Here is a 16,742-nt window from a genome sequence, read left to right as displayed (position 1 = left end):
CAAGTCAATGAAGTCTGGTCAACACACGACGGATCAAACGCATGCAAAAAGTGGAGGATAAGGAATCATATAGAACTTAAGTTGTGTGTACGCAGCACGTACACACACACACACACACACACACACACACACACACACACACACACACACACACACACACACACACACACACACACACACACACACACACACACACACACACACACACACACACACTCACACACACACAGTTAAACAAGAGTTTGTGATCTAAGCTTCAACTGCCATGTATGTATCTCCATGTATGGTCTCCATGTGATTCCAGTTAGATGGTGAACTGCTCTATATCATCTGGGAGCCAATCCTTGCAACATAACTTATGCATATTTCATAGACTGCAGAAACGAAAACAAGTGATTCACCTTGGGTATCTTACAGATTAGACTCAGCTGTGGCTTATCTGGAACCCAAGTTTTGTTTTATTGAATTTGTTCCAGGTGAATTAGTGTGAACATATTTGTTGCAAAGCTCTGTTTTTCTTCCCATTTCTCCAAAATGAAAGTTCAAGTTACAGCTAAACATGTGTTGTGTAGATGACAAGACATTACTCTTTAACAAATCCTTCTTAACAAACCATTAACTAATGCAATCTTCACAGAAACTCCTTCCTATGATCTTGTGTCGGTGAAGGCAAGAGACGAACAGCAGATCTCACTGGTGGTTTAACCTGTGACCTTTCAAATCACACAAGTCCCCCCCGGGCTTCCCTGATGAACTCAGTCATAAAATGGACCTTACTTTTTATTTATTTTCACAATAATGACATTTAGGTAAGATTTTGATTTATATTGTTATATTCTATGCCAGATTTTGATTCATTTAAAACATTTTTTGAAGAACAATGTTGATCATAAATCCTAATCCCTCAGCATCACCCCTTTCTTTTTGTTATTCTAGGATACTCTGCGGGGAGGCTAACGTTCGTCGATTCAGAATTGGCTTTCTTCCTATCACAGCTGTGGCGCCCGCAAATGTATGAAGGCGCCTGGAGCCAAGGATGCGGCTGCAATTCAGCGTATATAAAGGCGTCAGCAATTTCATCTGTGATTCATTACATTTATGTTTTGGATGCTTGGATGACATTGGTCTGCCCTTCACTTGTTTATCATATGTTTATCAAAATGCATCACATGCATCTATTTAAGCTTTATGTTGGTATGAGAGTGCTGCAACGATGATTTGGAGAGGAAAACAGAATATAACGCAATCATCGGCTATAAATGGATTGGCTATGACGGTACAATGCTAAAATAAAACCGAAAACATAACGGTGAAGTCGTGCAACGTCTCTTCATCTAAGCTGCAATGACGTGATGAGTGAGAAAACTGTTCACACCCTGTGTAGTTATATAGTGATAGTCATTTGTGCTTCATTTCCACATAGCGTCCTGAGGCAACATGTATCGCTAGACGTTTGTGCCCAGGGACAAAAAGGGTTGCAGAAAGGAGGGATCCGAACCACTTAACAGCTGTTTCTTCTCTCTCTTCTCTCCCTCTCCCTCTCTCTCTCTCCCTCTCTCTCTCTCTCTCTCTCTCTCTCTCCTCTCTCTCTCTCTCTCTCTCTCTCTCTCATCTCTCCTCTCTCTCTCTCTCTCTCTCTCTCTCTCTCTCTCTCTCTCTCTCTCTCTCTCTCTCTTCTCTCCCTCTCTCTCTCTCTCTCTCTCTCTCTCTCTCTCTCTCTCTCTCTCTCTCTCTCTCTCTAACTCTGTCAATACACAACCTCCTTGTATTTCTGTGTGTGTGTATCATTATTACAAACATGTGCACAAACACATTCACACACACACACACATACTCACAAACACACACCACATACTCACACAAGCTGTTGCCCGGTTGTAATGGCCGCTAGGCTTTGTGTGCCAACGTGCCTGGGGCTTTTCCAAATCTACTCGGGAAAAAAATAAACGCAGCAGAGTCGCAGTACTGAAGAGGCCGGAGTTTATGATGCCATCGGGTCACAAAGCTTGTCAAATTAAATAATAACAGCTTGAGCCCATTTCCATAACGCACAGATCTTAATGGGAATTTCCATGTTGCACTCTCACCCCTTAACACAGCCACAACTGTGACCAAAAGACCTCCCTCACTCTCAAGTCAACATTTGTTTCTAATTATATTTCTTGGAAACGTATCTTCAACAAGTTTGTTTTTGCAGTTCTGGTCCAGATATAGTTTTTTTCCCATCTGCCGCAGAAAGAGAGATTGAGCGATCCACTGACAAGACTTTGGAGCTGTCATGGTTCAAATGACAAGAGTGCAATGTGGTCACAGGAAATCCTAACACAGAAACCCTAATGGTTAGCTTTGTTTGAGAGACAGCTGCTTGCTTATTTTGTCAACAATAATAACTATTATATATCAGCCATTAATGGCATTTGTTCATTATGGCTAAGCCCATTTCGTTTCTAATTTACAATCAAATGTTTGTACGTTTTCTGTACATGAAAGTAGGATAGCGGCAAAGGCCCGGAGAACAATGCATATAGCTCCCATTTCCATCACATCAAAAGTTCAGTTTCCAAACTCAAAATAAAACTACAGTTAAGTCTCTGAACTCTTTGAACAAATATAAAACAATAACCTCAAACTTGCTGTCGCTGCTCAAGGAGCATCTTGGTTGAGTCACTTAAGCAAAATCAAATGGAAATGGATCCCCATAGCCCCATAGAATCCACTACAGTCCACCAACCCAGTGAGGGAGGGGCCAACCTGTTGTCAGGGGCCATAATGGGCCCCTCATTCCTCCTGCGGCCACAGAGAGCTGTGTGGGAACGATGCAGAGTGCACAGCTGGGCCCAAACCAACGTCATGCCTCATTCTGTGTACGCTGTCATCGACGTAATCCTACCTCTCTCTGTCTCGCTTTGTTCTCCCTCACACAGACACACACGCACCCATACAGACCCAAACACACACAAACAGACAAACCACACGCACACCCACAGACACACACACAAACCACCCACTCACACCCACAGACATACCCACACACACTCACCCACACAGACAAGGAGAGACGGGCCGGACCCACTTAGGTTTCACACATCATCCATTGCATGAGCCATTAGTGGCCCGGCAGCCTCCCTGGTGCAGGTATCATGCCTCAGCAAATGATGTCCCAAAGGCTTTACGCTTTACATTAAAATGGGAACAAATGGATGAATGGAATGGCATGTATAGATATGGATGTTGCATGGAGCATTGTAAAGCATAAGCTCTCTTTTGGTGTACTTTCCAACATTCCCTGTTTCATGGGTCGAGCAAGGGTTGATTATTAGTGTTTGGGTTTGGTGGGAGGGTTGTTTGTTTAATGTGGTTGCAAAAAAAGCAGAGAGAGGAATGGTAGAATCCAAACAATTAAGGCTTATGTGGCCCTCTGGGTATGTGTCCACATTGAACGTTTCTTTAAAATGTATTTCTTTTTTTTGTGGTGCAACTTAATTGACTTTGAATGAATGACATACATCTAGGCCTGCATAAATACAACTCTAATGTGCTTTGGATATTACCAGGGGGATACCATATGGAGCTTATTGCCACAGCCAACCAAACTAGCATGGATCAAACCCATAAGAGTATAGGTCCTTAAAACAGTATTGCTTGAGGCAGCAAAACAAGCACTTAAGCTAGCCGTGGCTTTCCAACTTAATAACGTGTTCGTAAAATGCTAAAAGCTTGACTTCAACCATAACCGCAACCACATAAAAGTGTCAGTAACTCCAGTCACAAAGCGGCATTTAAATATAAGTGCGTATAATTTTACAAAAAACCTTCAAGGGGACTTCCTGGACGTGTAGGTGTGTGTGTGTATATATGTGTGTGAGAGTTTATTATGATCGAGGGGAAATGCTGTCAGTCGGCCGGTGGGCTCAAGGGAACATTGGCCAGTTTAGCCGACCGACCCACACGCAATCCCACCACTGTCATCAATTCACAGGCTCTCTTGGCATGTCACACACCCACAGGCAGACCAACAGGCTTACACACATACACACACACACACACGCACACGCACACGCACACGCACACGCACACACACAGACACACAGACACAGACACACACACACACACAGCCTCCTACCTGCCAGACAGAGGCCGAAGATGGTGAGCAGCACCAGGATGTAGAGGGACACGATGGCATACTTGATGGCGGAGAGGGAGTTGAGATGACCGCAGCACTGCTCCTGCTTCCTGCGCCGCCTTGCAGAGCCTGTGGTGGACGGCAGCGGCACAGCCACAATCCATTAAAAAAAAAAAGTGTTTGGTGAACCCAGAACCCAGAATCGTTTTGCTTCCGTTTTCCAACATGATATTTTGAAAATATGACTTCATAATATGATGATATGAAATTTTCACATAGTAATCTATGCCGTTTTGTCTCGGTAACTCAAAAAGGAGTCAAGTTGTTAAGAGAAAACAGGTGTAAAACGCCATGTTTTTGCCATTTCCTCAGCGTGTGAACGTTTTACTCTGCCCTGAACCTCAACTCGTGTTCTCTTCTGGTCGTCGAAGGGCCTTCTCTGAGGCGCTTCAAAGAGAATATCATCGTTTTGGAACATGAGCTGAAACAGGGGGTTCACTAACACTTTAAAGAGGGAGCAGCATAGTCTTGGGGTTAGGGATTTAGGCTCCCAGCCCAGAGGCATTGGGTCGGATCCTCCATGTCCACCACTGACCTGTAGGCATCCTTGGTGCCAAGATACCCGGCCCTACCCCCTACCTGCTCTTCAATGACCTGGATCTGATTTCACTCCATGGCGCTTTGGATTAAAGGTAAACATGCAGTGTCAGTCTCTTGAATCTCCCTAAAATCTAAATATTGAATTTATAAAATATAAAAAACACCACAGGGCTCCTTGACCGCGGCGCGAGAGAATGCTAACCAGACAAACGGTTTTGCTGGAATGACCAAAGTGAGTTATGTGTTCTTTGGGACAGAAGAGAGCAGATTTTACGTGCCTTTTGGGAGGTTTCACTGTTTTAATGTGATGAGTTGTCTCAGGAGGGGAAAACCCTCTTCACTTTGTCATTCGTCATTATACTCTTACTTACACTCTCACACGTGCGTGCACACACATACACACAAACACACGTGCACACACATACACACACACAGCCAGTATAAACAAAACCACACGTATGCAGAGGAGCAAGATCTACAACTTCAGTTACCACTTAACCTCTCTCTCTAGGCCAAACAGATGTTCTCATATCACTCATAATAAAACTGTCTTCAAGGCCACATAGATGATGGAGCTGTGACATCATGCATGTGTGTGTGTGTGTGTGTGTGTGTGTGTGTGTGTGTGTGTGTGTGTGTGTGTGTGTGTGTGTGTGTGTGTGTGTGTGTGTGTGTGTGTGTGTGTGTGTGTGTGTGTGTGTGTGTGTGTGGAGGGGGGTCTCTGGCCACCTGGCGGTGCTTGGCGTTAAACTCTAAGTAGGGCTGTGAAGACATTTTACTGGAGCGTCTGGCTTTGTTTTTATGCTGTTTGTTGTTCCAATCCCGGCCTCTGCCTAGAGTGCCTTTGAGCAAAACGACCAAACCCTGACCACGATGAGCTTGCCAGTATAGCTGGCTTTGCGTGGTTGACACTGCTAGTAGAGTGTGCATTTCTGACCCGCATAAGGTCAGAAATGCAGACACTTTGGCTCTCCGTCTTGCAAACACACACCCACATTCACACCCAACGTAATTCAACTGATCCTCTCTCTCTCTCTCTCTCTCTCTCTCTCTCTCTCTCTCTCTCTCTCTCTCTCTCTCTCTCTCTCTCTCTCTCTCTCTCTCTCTCTCTCTCTCTCTCTCTCTCTCTCTCTCTCTCTCTCTCTCTCTCTCTCTCTCTCTCCTCCATCCCTGTCGATCTACCCCATCCTACAGAACACACTCTCTTCCAGCTTAAGACAACACAGCTGGCTCCAAGGTGTGTGCGTGTGGATTTGTGTCTGTGTCTGTCTGTGTGTGTGAGGTGCAAGTGTGTCAGGCAGATGGAATGTATGGAGTAAGGACGTACCGGGCCTCGGAGCAAACTACTAAGAACATGAGATGCATGAGGTGTACTCTGTGCGTGTACTAAACACTTCTCATCTCCCAGTTCTCAGCCTGTGATCAAAAACGTGAACAAAATATAAAGAAGGAAATTATGTTTGAGAATAACGATGAAGTCACATTTAAACTGGCGCCAAAGAAGAGGCCGTTTAGTGTAGCCAACGTGCATGGAACATGGTGACTGAGTTTACTCTGCCAATCAACCTAAAAGTATAATGCGAGAATAATGACAGACGAAAATGCATTTTTGGAACCATATAATAGGGAGAATTATGTACATCAAAATGGGCAACTAGAAAACGCCTGTTTATGTGCCAGCCTTCCAAGAAACAATTGGTTCCAGATAGGAAGGGCCAGTGCAGGGCATCGCATAGGGAACATGATAGACACCAATAGATAGTACATAATAACATTATGATTATCAGTGAGTTACACAGATCCTGGGAAGTTGAACGTGTTGATCCGAGTGTGTGATACTATCCCACAGTTCTGTTGTGCATACAACTCTATCATGTATGGATGACTCTTAAGAGGGAAATTGTACTTGACAAAACGAGCATGTCATTGAGACCCCAATTAGTTCAAAACAGTTTATACAGCAAACAAGTGGGAGGAGGGATTCTTGGCACTGCATTGTACACACACCCAACATGCGAAAGAGACTCATCGTAGACACAAACACATTTGACTGCGTGCGTCGGTGTATGTTGGCGCGCCCATTACAAGAGACTTGGAAGTGTTTCTCAATTGTAAATATGAGCAAACAAACTCCAATCCAAAGGATCCAAAATCTCAACTGACAAACCCAACTGACATGTTTTATGTGGTTTTATTTCTGCCGAAAGAGACAATCACAGGCTGTTGGAGAGACGACGTTACAGGGGAGAAAAAGGAGGAATTCAAATGAAAGTGTCTGGTTAGATTGATCATCAGGACATTTGCAGACGGTGCCTTCTACTGCTACATTATTATCCACCGAATACCTTCAACACATCAGATCAGTTCCCTGACCATGCTCTCCAGGGAAGAAGCGATTATGCTTGCTAATGTATTTTTCTATATTTTTTATATTTATTAGTCATGAGTACTGGGGACAAACCGCCCTAGCCTCGCCACCACAGTTCCCCCCCAGGGATGACCGTTCACCTCGGAAAAGACTCTCCTGACGTTACCGCAACTTTTAAATTGAGTCTCTGGCAGATTAAGTGGAGGTTATATGGCTTTAAGTCGGTGTAAACATCTGCGTTTTATTGAGGGGAGCTTGTTTTACAGTCATCATGTTTGAGGGGCGGAAAGCCTTGTTTTAAAAAAAAGGGTTATTGTCTCCCCTTTTTTGGCATGCTTTACTTGGACTCGTAGGGCTTTGTTGAGCGAAGAACCGGGACAAACATGTGTGGCGGGGCACTTGGATGAGGCAACCTCTCTTAAAGATTGTCTAGAGGATTCGTCCGTCAGTATACTGCTGAGCCTTTTCCCACAGAAGACCGAGAAACACTGGCAGGGGGAAACCGGAGAATCGTCTGAGGACGTTTTGTTTTTCTACGTGCACCTGTCTGAGCCCTCCGTCTCCTCACAGATACACACACACACACACACACACACACACACACACACACACACACACACACACACACACACACACACACACACACACACACACACACACACACACACATACATGCACACACACACAAGCATGCAAGCAGGCACACACACACACACACACACACACACACACACACACACACACACACACACGCACACACACACACACACACACACACACACACACACACACACACACACACACACACACACACACACACACACACATACATACATGCACACACACACAAGCATGCAAGCAGGCAGGCACACACACACACACACACACACACACACACACACACACACACACACACACACACACACACACACACACACACACACACACACACACACACACACACACACACACTCAAGATTGAGTTTATTTTGGGTGGCACAATTGGTGTCGCCGACAATGGTTCTGAGCACATGGGTCTTGTCCGCTTGGAATCTATGATCATAATCTACTCATTTTGATCCCCGCTTCAAGACACAAATAAACTTCCCTGGAGGTAAGGGTTTACTGCCCCCCCTACCCTACCTCCTCCTCCTCATCATCCCTCCCCCCACCTCCTCCTCTCCTCCCCTTCTCCTCCTCCCTCTCCTCCTGATCACCATCATCATCACGCAGGCCCCCTCCCCTCCCTCCTCCTCTCCTCCTCCTCCGCCTCCCCTCCATCCTCCTCCAACCCCTCACCTTCCCCCCTCCGCCTCCCCTCCCTCCCTCCTCCCCCCCTCCTCCTCCTTCCCCCCCCCCTCCTCCTCCTCCTCCCCCCTCTCTCCTGCTCACCGTCATCATCACACAGGCCCCCTCCCCTCCCCTCCCCCCTCCTCCTCCTCCTCCTCCTCCTCCCCCCCTCCTCCTCCTCCTTCCCCCCCTCCCTCCTCCTCCTCCTCCCCCCTCCCTCCTGCTCACCGTCATCATCACACAGGCCCCCTCCCCTCCCCCCTCCTCCTCCTCCTCCCCCCCCTCCTCCTCCTCACCGTCATCATCACACAGGCCCCCTCCCCTCCCCCCTCCTCTCCTCCCCCCTCCCTCCTCCCCCCCTCCCTCCTCCTCACCGTCATCATCACACAGGCCCCCTCCCCTCCCCTCCCCTCCCCTCCCCCCTCCCCCCTCCCCCCCTCCCTCCCTCCTCCTCACCGTCATCATCACACAGTTGTAGTTTGGAGAGGCTCTGTCCCTCGTAGCTGTCCTCGTAGGTGGAGCCGCTCTCCCGCTCCTCGTACGTGCTCAGGTACATGGCCTTGTTCTCCATCCTGCTGGTCACCTGCTGGGGGGCTAGGGGGGCGGGGGATGAGGAAGGTGGGTGGGGGAGTTTGTTAACTTGAAACATTAGCATTACCCTCATTGTGGACATAAGTACACCCACAGAGGTGGGGTATAAACGCTAGTATCCTTGTGTCTGTGTGTGTGTGTGTCTGTGTGTGAGAGTGTGTGTGAGAGTGTGTGTGAGAGTGAGAGTATGTGTGTGCATCCGTGTGTGTTGCCTATGATGCATGCTTCCACGTGCTTTTGCATTGTTGCCCTCAAGTGCTTTTTTAATCTGCAAAGACACACACACGCACACACACAGACACAAAGACAACTGCCGAACTGCAGTTAGTCAGGCAAAAGCAACCAAAGAATGTTACGTGGACAGAGTGACGGGTAAATTCATGCAAAAAATGTATACAAATAAAAACGCTGTCATGTCGCGCAGACTACAGAACCCCACGGTAGCGTTTGAGAACGCAGAGGCAGAACTCACCGGGGAGTGTTTGACAAAGTCGTTAAAAGGCACTCACTCTGGACTTTCTCATTAGGTACGCTGTGGGTGTGAGTGTGTCTTTGTGTGTGTGTGTGTGTGTGTGTGTGTGTGTGTGTGTGTGTGTGTGTGTGTGTGTGTGTGTGTGTGTGTGTGTGTGTGTGTGTGTATGTGTGTGTGTGTGTGTGTATGTGTGTGTGTGTGTGTGTGTGTGTGTGTGTGTGTGTGTGTGTCTGTGTGTTTTTGTGCGTGTGTATGTGTGTGTGTGTATAGGCGAGGAGGTGCTTGACAGGTTGACAGTTAGACCACTCATGAGGCTAGACAGAGCAAGTTCGCACTCTTCATTGTGTGTGTGTGTGTGTGTGTGTGTGTGTGTGTGTGTGTGTGTGTGTGTGTGTGTGTGTGTGTGTGTGTGTGTGTGTGTGTGTGTGTATACACATTACTCTTGAGGCTGGGCAGAGCCAATTTAATCTGCAAAGATACTGCCTCTCTTTTTCATTGTTTGACTTGCTGTGTGTGTGTGTGTGTGTGTGTGTGTGTGTGTGTGTGTGTGTGTGTGTGTGTGTGTGTGTGTGTGTGTGTGTGTGTGTGTGTGCGTGTGTGTTCGTGTGTGTGTGTTTGTTACTGTGTGTGTGTGTGTGTGTGTGTGTGTGTGTGTGTGTGTGTGTGTGTGTGTGTGTGTGTGTGTGTGTGTGTGTCTGTGTATGTGTGCCCAGTGCCCACACAAGTGTGTGCGTGCACGTGTGTCCCAGAGAAGTGAGTTGTCTCTATAAAACGTGAAACTTATTAAAGTCTGGCTGATTTACGATATTTACGATATATCTTAAATCCATCAGACATCATGCCACTAAGGAAAGGAATACTTGCACTTCACTAAGCACCCAAACAAAGTGCGCAAATCCTGCGACGTAAACCAAATATTGAGCTTGGTTTACTATGTGACCACTAAGGTGAAACGAGGAAACAATTCGGCTGCATTGTATTGAAACACTGTTCCACATGATGCTTCTCCATATGCTCTGAATAGACACACAATCTATAGGAGGAACGCCTCGTTAAATATAGGGGAAGAAAGACGCTGGATGTACAACAACCAAAATAGATGTCCCCGCTTGCTTCGTAGCCTCCACCACATTGTCACAGCCGAGCGGCGCAAGTTTCTATGCAGGATCTACCACTAATGCACAGACTGTGTGTGGTCACCCATTGAGGATAGACATACCATGACAGCTCATCCATGTCACACATTAACCCATTTCCCGCTTAATTAACAGGAACGATATAGCCTACTTCATCCATGGGTGCCGAAACATAAAGCATTTAATTTCCCTCGCAGACTCTCCATTGAAAGGGCATTTGGGCGCCCATGTGACATAGTAAACCTACTCACTGGCTTCATTTATGGCATCCAGGTCTAATTGAAATAGTATGCGTAACAGATGTAGAAAAAGGTAATTAGGTCTCAATCGAAAAATAAGACATAAAAGTATAGCAGGACTATTATAGCAAAGCCAGATGTTTTTTAATTAATCTAGAATATTAGATTCACATAATAGCCTATGTTAAAATTCAACAGTAATGTCAGGGTTTTCCCCGCACAGATGAGTGTGGCTATTAAAAGCTCGCCATCCCTCACCTTGTCAGCTGTCACCTGAATATGTTCACAGATGCGACCTCTTCATAATTTCCTCCAAGAAAGTTGCGCGTTCGCCTCCAAAACGACTCCTCTCAATCCGTCAGCTGTTAATGTCAAAGTGTCATCAAAGTTTATTTCAACTTTCCGAGAGGGGGAAGCAAAAAAACAGAGAGACTTTGTACAGCTGAGCACTGTGCACTGTGCGAAGCCTCACTCACAACCTCACTACTGATTCATGTGGAGCGAGAGTCAACGCTTTTAGTTGAGGAATATGGCTCACTCGTTTGGGTTTAGCCCATGCCACCATGTGACGAACTCATCTCCGAAATCCAGCGTACACGTTTATCTGCTCTGTGTGTGTTTGGAAGGTCGCTAAATCGAGAAGTAGAAGACAGCTATGCACTTTCCTACAGGGAGGGGATGGCTCCCTCTGCTGGACATATGGTATCGGTGCAGTATAAAGTAAAAATAAAAGAAGTTTATAATAAAATACAATAAAAATTGCATATTGTGCTGGTTTGATCGTTTATCACACACACAACGTAGGCCTTAAGAGGATTTTGGAGAAGGAGCGTTCGCCGTTGACTGGCGGGCGGGACGGTAGTCCCTGCAGGACGCATCCGTGACTGGGGGGCGGAGCTTATCGGTTCTCCTGGGAGAGTTCGGCAGGTACAGACCAGAGGGAACCCGCCCGGCCGACGTTAGTAGGCTGTTATCTTTTTTGGTCAGGAAAAAAGGTCTCCAATTTGAGGTAGGTTCTTCTGAACAATCGTACAAACATATCAACCTGGTATAGTATTGATTGGCAAGTTGTCGATGCTGTCATTTAGTTTAGTTTGAGTTTATTTATTATTTTTGGTATAACATGCTGCGTTGGTACAAGAACAAGGTCACTGCCATCGAAGACCTTGTTGACCTTGCTGGTGTAAACATTGAAAATGTATGTTGAAAAATGAAACGCCTTGTTACATTTTAGTAAATGTAGATTATTCGTCTCGCCACAAGGTGTCGGAATAGAACGGATCTATTTAGTTTGATCAGGGAGGGTCTTGGCCAGCCCTCAGAGCTCGATGCCAGTGCCTTGTAGTTGTTTTTCATGATCTGATTGTTGTTCTGGCAAAGCAAAATGAGGCCAATAACAAAACCTCATATTTTTTCCGTTATTGTTGTTGAAGTGATATTTGAAATGTTAATATCCGTCGTAGGCCTACTCTGCCACAGGTGCTATTGTGTTATTGTGAGATCTTTCCAAATGCCTCTCCTCCTGCTCAAACCACTTCTGCCTGCTCTTCCTCTGAGGCAGAGAGGGGAACAGTTACTTTAATTGTCGGAAACAAGTCCTGCCAATTGGGTGTTGCTTCATGGAAACGACATATCAGGGACACAGAAATAATCATTCTCACTCTCCAGGGGGGTAGGCCTACTGTTCAACACTTTTCCAAATTGGGCCATCGTTTTAAAATAGGCAGAGGTTATAAATGCGGAAGGAAGTTTTTCATCAATATTCTGTTCTCAATTTGACAGAATCTGACCGAAAACATCCCCCTCCACTTGATCCTGGTAAAGTCGTGCTGTAAAGGTCTCCACTTTGTGTGTGTGTGTGTGTGTGTGTGTGTGTGTGTGTGTGTGTGTGTGTGTGTGTGTGTGTGTGTGTGTGTGTGTGTGTGTGTGTGTGTGTGTGTGTGTCAATCACTCCGCTGGGACCTTGTTATACTGCTCTGGCCAATCAAATTCCTTCTTTAATTAACACAGGAAATTGCCTTTCTATATTTATAGCAGCAATAACAAAATTCACTCCACTGAAAAGGTCACGTAACTGTTGAGACATTGTTTTTAGTCTTCCCTTGGGCAGTGTTACCCCTGAGGTTTACGGCTTTGAGAAAATGATGGTTTTTATTTAGCATTTGTTAATGTCATCTTTGAAGCAAACAAATACCCCTGTCCCCCCCTTCTCCCTTCTCCCTCCCACCTCTCATTACTGGAGTTTATTCCAAGATTTGAGGAATCTGAAGAAAATGGCAAAAAAACCATTTTATACAGTCTATAGCTATAGAGCTGTCACGCTTCTACTCCAAGGTCTGGTCGGTGAGACTAATATCATCCTTTTTTAAACCCTCTGGCCCATAGTTTATGTGTTCCCTCCAAGTTGGGAACTCTATATTCTCAGTCAAAATCTCTGCCTCCCACAATATCTCCATACATATTTCCAAGTATATTAGCTCAGGGCTAAAACGTAGGATGCATGCAATTTGATTTGAGCCACCAAGTTTTTATGGGGTCACTCAACAGTGGAGAAAAGTTTTGCTGTCGAGTGCATCATGGGTCGATCTAAATTATAGTTCTGCGTCAAATAGCTTGTGTTGCAGTGCCAGTTGGTGCCGTTGCTTGTTACTCTGCATAGCAGAGCGGGCACAGGCCCCCGCCAATAAATAACCCTGACGGTTCATTGATTTGAATCACCATAGAGTTGTGTTTATCCCAACCCCACTTACAGAACGGTTTGCGTTAGATGTCTCCCTCTATAGATTAAACACATGCTATTGCAGGACATAATATCATCTGATGTTGATAAGCGTTGATGCGACACACCTGTAACTGAAATCGAATTGAAGGAATATTTACAGGGGTTCAGACAGCAGCCGACAGCCCTGCCCCTGAAAGAAGAAGAACCTGAAGCAGCATTTGATAACAGGTGGGGTCAGCGGGAATGGGTTCTCCTGATGGTTTTCCCGCGGTTGACTTTCTGTTGTCCGGACACATGCGGCAGCAAGCGAGGGGGCGATCCCGGCGTCAGGGCGGATGGAATCGTCGAAGCGCGTGTCTGACTGGTCGGTGGACGAGGTGTTGGAGTGGGTGGAGCAGCAGTTCCCGGGTCAGCAAAGCACGCTGCAGACGGCCTTTCTGCAGCACGCGGTGTCAGGTACGAGGAGCTGATGTCCTATTCTCTCGCTCTATGAGAGGTTAGGGAGTGCGTCCAATTATCCATCAAAGAATCGGTCCGCTGGCCAAATCTGACAGGTTCTTGAGTTCGAGCCGGACAATTAGGCTTTAACAACTAGCAATGAAGCTTCCCTTTACTCCCCAGCCATGCAAGTCGACAAATCAAAGTAAAACGAAATGTCTGCAAGTAAGACCTTTCTCCTATGTTTAATAAGAACTGATTTTTCTGCATTGTTAATCTAATCGTTCAATTCGATTAGATTCAAAGGTATGAGACTCAGTGTTTTTATAAACAAACGCACAGTATACCACAGGGTCAGCAAGGCAAGGGTCGACTCCGTCATCCATATCAACCAATGTAATGTTGTGTTCCTCCTGTCCCCGCAGGCCGAGCGCTGCTGCGGATGAGGGGGCACCACCTACACCACCTGGGGGTGGAGGCCCCGGCCCAGCAGGGCATCCTGCAGGACATCCTGCTCCTCCGGGTGCAGGAGGAGCTGGACAATCTCAACGACATCTTCTCGGGTGAGAATAACCATCGAGATGATCGTCTCGGTACTTTGAATCAAGCACCGGGATCTGTGACTTAAGCCAGAGCTCAGTGGGACGCTGAGTGTTTGAAACCCCTGTTTACCTGCTGTATGGCTAAATCCATACTGAGATTTATGATACTAAGAATATATAATATTTAGTACCAAATGGGAATTTTGTAGTCCACAGGCAAAGCGTGTGGTATGTATGTATGTATGTATGTATGTATGTATGTATGTATGTATGTATGTATGTATGTATGTATGTATGTATGTATGTATGTATGTATGTATGTATGTATGTATGTATGTATGTCTATCAGTCCTCACTCAAGTTAATTATGTCCCCCCCCCCCCCCCCCCCCCGATTTTCCCTTGCCCCAGAATGCTTTGCTTCATGAATGAAGACCCACAACAGCCAAAACATTTCTGCCATGCCAGACATTATTTGCCTTCCAAATCCGATCCCAGTGGAGGAAGAGTGCACTGGAGAGACTGACAAGAAGGGAGTGAGGTACTGATTGAGCAGGTCAGCCAGATCGCAGGCACGCAAGTGAGCAACAGAAAGACAATTCGCCCGTTTCCTGTGTGAAATCGTGTCCTGTTCAAGAGAGACCAGACTATGCTGTTTTGGTCCGGGTTGTGTCCTCTCTCTCTCTCTCTGTCTCTCTGTCTCTGTGGAGTGCACTGGCTGGCAGCCATTTCAGCAGCGGAGGAGAACATAATTTCCCACAGCTTGTCTGCCACCCAGCCCGCCTCCCACTAATCATGACCAGTCGCAAATTGACTTTTTGGGGCTTTTTGTCCATCACAACCACGGAACCACCATACATCTGGCCTATAGAGTAACGAAGTGAGCTGTGGGAAAGAGGAGCAAAAAGCTAACTACACAAACAGGAATGAGAATGAGGCAGTTAGTGTCGAGCTCCCAAGTAAAGACATTCAAGAAGAGGTTGGAGTGGTTGTCAAGGTTCGGACCATCTAACTAATGTTCAACCCAAAACTGCGCTCTCCATAATGAGAACTGATGGATACGATATGCATATGTGTTTATTTAACCATCGGTATCGCTTTCAAAATATCCGATGCAAAATACTTGGGAGATCGTAATCTCTTCACAATGCCATTGCTGTTCACTGCCTGAATAAAAACATCCAAACTTAGAATTGGTTTGGACAATAACACAAACAAAAATGTTTTCTTTGTTTTATTTCCAAATGTTCCAATGATATGGTCTTGTATCAGACAATGTGACCGGCATATACATCCATGCTGGGATGTGCATATGCACAGGCCTAAACATACGACTAAACATACAACACTAGCAGACATTAATGCTCAAAGAGCGGTATTTTAACCTTAAACAAGGATTAATGATTGATATTCCAGTCCATATTTATTGAATAATATCTAAAGCCTTTTATTTGACCAAAGAGTTGGATTGAGCAAGAATTGTTTTCTTATTAGCAGTATAAATTCCTCTACTTCTATGATAGACCCGTAGCTTCCTCCTTTTGATTTTCTTCCCTGGAATGCACTGGCAGGGTCACGCATTTATAAAAAAAAGTGAGTGGCAGGACAAAACATGTTCACCAAAAGGTGTGTGGATGTGGGTGTTTGCGAATGTGTCCAAGCATGTTCGATGCAATCACATTTGTGGCCTACTAGGCAACACTAGGAGCCCAGTTCAGATCAGAGATTCATGACGAGGCGCGACCGAATCAGGACGACGCAGTAGGAAACATTGCGGCGGTGTGAACTGGTTAATCGCAGCGTCTGAAGCCGTCGCCAGGATTAACCTTCTCCAATCACATTGTTGTTTTACAACATATCCGCTGTTTCAACCTGTCAATCACGACACTGACAATGTGGTGACTTGTTTATGGTATAGCAAAAGTGAGCAATGGTAGGTACTTATTTCATTATGGGGCATTATTCGAAAGTAACACAAATAAATCTCACCTCGTTCATTTCATTTGTTTTTTTGGTGCCAAGAAGCGCAGCGTTATCATTAATTGAGTCTCTCCAGGTGAACTATCGTCCCTGTAGAAGGGTTATAGTCATGGATGAGCCTGTGCTTTGCCAGCTTCCATCTCCTGGCAAACAGTTCTCTGCCGCTTCAATGATTCAGCTCCAGTTCCAGAATTGTATCTTTATCTTTATCCATCTATAATTTGGCACTTTAGGTAATTTGC

The 16,742-nt window shown here is 45.8% G+C and overlaps 2 protein-coding genes across 5 annotated transcripts in view; one reads left to right on the top strand and one right to left on the bottom strand.

Annotated features, from left to right (window-relative positions):
• Positions 1-11,418, bottom strand: part of scara5 (scavenger receptor class A, member 5 (putative)) — a 58,477-nt gene extending 47,059 nt beyond the window's left edge. Inside the window, exons 1-3 of one of the 2 annotated variants that reach the window (XM_056580817.1) lie at positions 11,078-11,418; positions 8,838-8,975; positions 4,124-4,252 (exon numbers count right to left, since the gene is read on the bottom strand). In XM_056580817.1, the coding sequence (XP_056436792.1) occupies positions 4,124-4,252; positions 8,838-8,952 (244 nt within the window). In that variant the 5' untranslated portion in view covers positions 8,953-8,975; positions 11,078-11,418. Of the gene's footprint in view, positions 1-4,123; positions 4,253-8,483; positions 8,495-8,837; positions 8,976-11,077 lie in introns of those variants that run through there. The other variant, XM_056580818.1, reaches the window with a different exon arrangement.
• A 300-nt stretch (positions 11,419-11,718) lies between these two features.
• On the top strand, positions 11,719-15,978 carry LOC130374593 (sterile alpha motif domain-containing protein 12-like). Of its 3 annotated transcripts, none has more exons than XM_056581453.1 (4): positions 11,719-11,828; positions 13,849-13,997; positions 14,405-14,542; positions 14,932-15,978. In XM_056581453.1, exons 2-4 carry the CDS (start codon positions 13,877-13,879, stop codon positions 14,946-14,948), a joined length of 276 nt encoding a protein of 91 aa, XP_056437428.1. In that variant the 5' UTR covers positions 11,719-11,828; positions 13,849-13,876; the 3' UTR covers positions 14,949-15,978. The 3 variants fall into 3 exon arrangements, with proteins under 3 accessions (XP_056437428.1, XP_056437427.1, XP_056437426.1); XM_056581452.1 differs by having other exon boundaries at positions 13,845-13,997; XM_056581451.1 differs by lacking the exon at positions 11,719-11,828 and having other exon boundaries at positions 13,088-13,997.
• The last annotated feature ends 764 nt before the right edge of the window (positions 15,979-16,742 follow it).

Source organism: Gadus chalcogrammus, chromosome 21 (assembly GCF_026213295.1).
Source record: "Gadus chalcogrammus isolate NIFS_2021 chromosome 21, NIFS_Gcha_1.0, whole genome shotgun sequence".
Classification (NCBI taxonomy): Eukaryota; Metazoa; Chordata; class Actinopteri; order Gadiformes; family Gadidae; genus Gadus; species Gadus chalcogrammus.
Note: the sequence above shows the minus strand (reverse complement) of the source record. Positions and strands in the feature narration are given on the sequence as shown.

Coding starts and splice junctions, on each gene's coding strand:
- LOC130374593 (XM_056581453.1), top strand. CDS start 13,877: ATGGAATCGTCGAAGCGCGTGTCTGACTGGTCGGTGGACGAGGTGTTG. Junction 13,998..14,404: donor TCTGCAGCACGCGGTGTCAG/GTACGAGGAGCT, acceptor CTGTCCCCGCAG/GCCGAGCGCTGCTGCGGATG.